The sequence below is a fragment of the Chiloscyllium plagiosum genome, chromosome 21 (assembly GCF_004010195.1).
Source record: "Chiloscyllium plagiosum isolate BGI_BamShark_2017 chromosome 21, ASM401019v2, whole genome shotgun sequence".
In the NCBI taxonomy this organism is placed as follows: Eukaryota; Metazoa; Chordata; class Chondrichthyes; order Orectolobiformes; family Hemiscylliidae; genus Chiloscyllium; species Chiloscyllium plagiosum.
In genome coordinates, this window is record NC_057730.1 from 8,309,855 (window position 1) to 8,315,854 (window position 6,000).

General features: G+C 40.2%; 1 protein-coding gene across 2 annotated transcripts in view; it reads left to right on the forward strand.

The window, feature by feature from the left end:
* The window catches only part of tekt4 (tektin 4), a 29,576-nt gene that overhangs the window by 15,099 nt on the left and 8,477 nt on the right, over positions 1-6,000 (forward strand). For both annotated transcript variants that reach the window (XM_043711178.1, XM_043711177.1), the window contains exon 3: positions 1,097-1,240. In XM_043711178.1, the coding sequence (XP_043567113.1) occupies positions 1,097-1,240 (144 nt within the window). The remainder of the gene's footprint in view (positions 1-1,096; positions 1,241-6,000) is intronic.

Genomic DNA, 6,000 nt, shown 5'->3' on the forward strand with positions numbered 1-6,000 from the left:
TTGGTGTATCACAAATATTGCACGTACGAAACAGAAAATTCTGGAAATACTCAGCAAGTTTGGCAGCCCCTGTTTAAGGACGACCAAAGTTAACTTTTTAGGTCAATGAATTTTGTGTTATTAGAACAGGGAAAAGTTAGAGGTATAGTAGGCTTTAGGCATGTGAAATGCAGGGAGGAGAACAAAGGGGAAAATCTGTAATAGGGAGGAAGGCAGGAGAAATTAGGGGACAAAAAGATTCATGATGCAAGGACAAAGGGAGTGACAGGAAAGTTAGCAAAAGGTGTAAATAAAAACCAAAAGAACTGCAGCTACTTTAAATCAAAAAGAAAAACAAAAATTGCCAGGAAAACTCAGCAGGTCTGGCAGCATCTGAGGAGAGAAATCAGAGTTAACGTTTCGGGTCAAGTGACCTTCTGAAGGAGGTGTGATTTGCAGAAGCATGAACAACTACTATTCAAAATAAAAGTGAAAATAGTGAAAAAAAGACAAAAATTAGCACTAAAAAAGTAAAGGTAAACTAACGTCTGGGGCCAGAGGTTACAATCTGAAACAACATGAGCTTCAGAGAGTTAATTAATTGAGGTGTGGACTCAAATTCTTGTTTTTACTTTGTTCAACTGAACTCAGTCGGGTGCATCAAGTAGGCTAACAGAATCTGCTTCTATTCCAAAAGGCAGAGAAATGAATGGAAATTTTTAATTACTATCTGGTAACCCTAGCTGGAAAATATCTAAAGGCTCATTGGTCAAGAAGAGCATTAAGAGTGGTTTTGATGCTACTTGTGGCCAACAAAACAGCTGATAGCCATTGATCAACAACCCAATGAAAATAGCTACTTTTGCAGCATATTAGACTCACTGCGTGCAATGCATTCATTTTATCTCTAGTGTCTACTAAAGCCTGAAAGTAAACAATAACTTTTTTTCAGAAAAGTGAGCTCAGCCATTAACACAGCAAAAACTTATTAGGATTTGTCATCTTGGAAGGCACTGCACATTTTCCTTAACAAATTGTAGTTGAAAATTATTAATGTATTTTCTCCTCTGGTGTCCTTCCATTGTATTAATGGTACACCATAAACTGTTTGTTATAGGAAGAACAGAGATGCCAAGGAGGTCCTGGAACTGGATTGGTCGGACAAATACGAAGCATACAAAATTGATGTCAAAGCCGGAGGCCTCAACAACCAAAGCACAAATATTCAATTCCATCCAAACTCTGCTAAGTTTGAGGACAAGTAAGGCAAACTGTAATTCATGTTCAGAAATCAGACAATGTTGACAGGTCCTTCTGATGCTGTAGTAGCTTGCAAATCAGATTCCATCCAATTAGAACAATATTTATCTCCTCAGATTAATAACACGTAGAATCGCATGCCCAAACTAGAGCCTTAAGTTCTGGCAAAATTCATTTTGACAGGAATTAATGAAATCCAAAAAATGCAATGTTAAGAAAAAGTGATCTGGACAAGTGAGATCTGAGACACAGCTTGTCTTAGACAACTGAAATTTCGTTTGTCAAATGATCCAGCTCTGTACTTGTCAACAAATTTGCCTTGACGTTAAAGCAAAATGCTGTGGATGCTGGAAATCTGAAAATAAAACCAGCAGATCCATTAGCATCTTATTGTCAAGAAATGGATCAGCTCCTGTCCACAAATAGCACCTGAGTACTTCCAGAGTTTTCTGTTGGTGTTACACTTTTTCCATGTTGACATTGGAACAGTCACAACCGGAAGTCAAATCATTTTTCATTTTTGAGGACTCTTGCTGAAATTTTCTCGACAGTTACTTTTCGATTTTCAGGGTTTACTTTCTCATTTTCTGTAACTCATTTGCTAGGTGATGTTGTTACATTGTAACAATGCTTTCTGAATTGATATGATTTTATATGGGGTATTTGGACTCACAGCAGAATTAGTATGACTTATCAATATCCATGATAATGATCAACTCCCCTCTAAAATCAAAGCCACAACATTTGAGTAAAGCATTAGTTTCTTAGGCACTAAAGTACTTAAATTGGTACAAGGTAACAGGCATAAGCTAACAAAAGATTTAATTTCAAGTTTACTGACACACAAAAAGCTATTACCCTCAATATAACTTTTACAGATTGGTTACGTCACAGCTATAAAGTCTCCATAGCGAAAAAAACAAATTGTTTTATCCAGGCACTTACAAACACTGGGTATTTTCTTAATCAGCCTTTTCAGAGATGTTTTAATTCATTCACGGGATGAGGACATTGCTGCCTGGACCAGTATTTATTGGCCATCCTATTTGCCTAGGGGGCAGTTAAGAATCAACCACATTGCTGTAGGTCTGGAGTCACATAGAGGCCAGACCAGGTAAGGATGGCAGTTTCCTTCCCTAAAGACAATAGTGAACCAGAAGGGTTTTTCTGACAATCAGCAAGGGTTTCATGGTCATCATTAGATTCTTAATTCCAGATTTTTATTTTTTTATTAACTTTTGTTATTGCGTATTCCTGAAGTAGGTGGGACTTGAACCTAGGCCTCCTAGCTCAGAGGTAGAGACACTACCACTTCACCACAAGAGGGATCACTTACAATCCTCTGTACTGGATTCCAATTTCACATTTAAATTTAACAATTGACAGTTTTCATGACAGTAGATCCATTACATTTTCCACTGAAGTCACTCCTGAATTTCTACAGCCTCAAACTAGTCATTCCACATTCATTTGCAAGTAATTCATCATTCTATTAACTTAAAGTTTTCTTGGATCTTACCTGAGTGTACCTTTGTTGACAGGTCTAAAACTGTTCTCTTTCCTTTGCAGCTTCCTTCCACCCCCTCTTACCCCAGACACTTCTCTGAAGTCCCTTCTTCCATTGAATACCTTGCAGCCTCCTTCTTCACACCCATACATCTCCTGCAGCTTCCCCCTCTCCCGCTGATCTAGACTTGCCAACATTGCATTTCATTCTGGAGTCTCAACACATGATCTTGTGTTGCTGGCTGTCCCTCCTACCCTGTCAATCCTCATGGCGTACCATTCCTCTGCACCAGTTGGAGAGTGGGCAAACTCTTCTTCATCTAACTGGAACGTTAGTCTTTTTTTCCCTATATTTTTATCAAGCCAAAAATATTTCTTCAAAGAATTTGCAGTAAATAAAGTAAAACACTTCACTTAATCGTTTAATGATTTTTTTCCACTTGGGGTGCGAGGAGAATATTTTCCTAAACAAACCTGGACGGTTGAGCATGGCCTATCCTCAGCATGGGCTATATGCTCTTGCTAAGTACTAACTACAAGCAGTTGGCAAATCCCACTAAAGCCTAGTGATTGAATGTGGACTGCGAAATATTGTAGCACCCAAGAGACCAGGCCCAAACCAGGAGGAATTGATTTCATTTAACTCCCTGATTCCTGGTACACAGGTAGCTGTTGATCAACACATAAACGTAAGCAGGGAAAAACACAGTCGGACACAAGGAAGAACTCGCTCTTATATATCAACTCAACAAACTTTTGTAGTGACTGTTGTAAGTATAGGTGTGATGTCATTACATTCCTTCAATCAACCGAAAAGCCAAGCTGCAGAGTAAAGCTCACTGACCATTGTAAGCAGTTCCTGTCCCCATCCCATCCTGACACCGATTCTTGGATTTTAAGATTTTGATAGAACAAAATTATCTAGACACAATTGGCTCAATCACAAACCTTTGAGGAGAAAGTGAGGTCTGCAGATGCTGGAGATCAGAGCTGGAAATGTGTTGCTGGAAAAGCGCAGCAGGTCAGGCAGCATCCAGGGAATAGGAGAATCGACATTTCGGGCATAAGCCCTTCTTCAGGAAGAAGGGCTTATGCCCGAAACGTCGATTCTCCTGTTCCCTGGATACTGCCTGACCTGCTGCGCTTTTCCAGCAACACATTTCCAGCTCTCAATCACAAACCTGCTTATTAAAATAAACCTCTTAATGTCCCGTTACAAAACCTTTGAACAGATATAAATTGCACCTTGATTGGTTTGTATAATTTAAATCTCGCCACAATTTAATCTCAGCTCCCACCCCAAAGTACACAAAATCACCACAATGTATTTGTAAAAAGAAATGTTTATCACAAAACCGGAGGCAAAACGTCATGTTTATGCTCAAACCCTATGCACTTAAAACCCAAGCCCTCCAGATTTGGTTGCTACCTTGAGGTTACTTTTACCTCTCAACCCCAATATTGCTTGGATTTGGCAGATAACTCATAGTCCATCATGTGGTTGGGCAGAGCAGACTTATAGGGCTGAATAGTCTACTTCTGCTCTATATACTGTAGTCCTTCCAGTGAGAACTGTAGGTCCAGGAGCCAGTTTGACTGTTCCTGACCTTCCTTCATGACTGCAAATCCTTCCAGATAAGATCATTACAACTTGCCTGATACACTGACACTTGTCTGTCCAACATTGGATGCTTAAATCATATTAACCAGCCTTTACCCTTCTTCCAGTTGTAGTGCAATTGTTTCAATCTTGCCTGACACCCCTTTTTATAATGATTCATGGTGGGGGGGATCCTACACATCATAATATTTTGTACACTCTACTGTATATCATAAACATGTTGGATGTTAACATGGTGTAAAATGGGGCCACTAGAGGGTGCCTGTGGACTTCTTTTGAGTTGTATTGAACAAAACAGTATTGAACAAATAATGGAAAAATACTGTGTGATAAAACAAGAAAATAGTTGTTTAACATCTCACTGGAAAAGTGCACTTCTGGCAGTATAGCACTCCTGCTAACACACTGACCTGTCAGATAAATTTGGATTCTAATCATCAATAAACCCTGAGCTCGCTGACCTCTATGGGTCCCAGGAAGGCAATACTCAATATTAAAATTCACATTCTTGTTTTAAATCCATCTATTGCCCTATAGCTCCCTGAACAGGGAGGCAATAGCCAAGTGGTACTATCACTGGACTGTTAATCCAGAGACCCGGGTTCTGGGGACCCGGGTTTGAATCCTGCCATGGCTGATGTGGAATTTGAATTCAATAAAAATCTGGAATATACAGTCTAATGGTGAACATGAATCCATTGTTGATTGTTGGAAAAACCCATCTGGTTCACTCATGTCCTTCAGGGAAGGAAGCTGCCATCCTTACCTGATTTGGCCTACATGTGACTCCAGACTGACAGCAATGTAGTTGACTCTTAACTGCCCTCTGGGCAATTAGGGACAGGCAATAAATACTGGCCCAGCCAGCAACGCCCTCATCCCATGAATGAATTTTAAAAAATCACGGCAGTAATGATCGCTGTGGGACAAAGGGTGGTTGAAAACAAGAGGAAACAATAACTGAAGAAAAATACAGATGACAACTATTGATCACTCCTTAGCAGGAGCAAATTACTGCAGATGCTGGAATCTGTACCGAAAACAACCTATGCTGGAGATTACAGTGGGTCAGATAGCATCCACGGAGAGAGAGCAAGCAAATGTTTCGTGTTTTGATGACTCTTCTTCAGAGCTGAAGTGAGTGTCCCCTTCTGAAATTGCTGCACTTCACTCTCTCAGGCCCAGCACTAACTTTGTTAACCAACCTGTCGACAAAGGTGGTGCTGTTGTAGTCTGGTACACTGACGTTTACCTTGCGCCAACTCTCGGACACTTCTTCCTACCACCCCTCAGATCCTGACCCCACAGTTGAACATCAACCCATTGTTGCGAGGATGCTACAGGAAGAATAGAAAGGGAGGCAAGAGAGGAGGGGGAGTAGCATTTTTGATAAGGGATAGCATTACACTTGTGCTGAGGGAAGTTATTCCTGGAAATACATCCAGGGAAGTTTTTTGGGTGGAATTGAGAAATAAGAAAGGGATGATCACCTTATTGGGATTGTATTATAGACCCCCCAATAGTCAGAGGGAAATTGAGAAACAAACTTGTAAGGAGCTCTCAGCTATCTGTAAGAATAATAGAGTAGTTATGGTAGGGGATTTTAACTTTCCAAACATCGACTGGGACTGCCA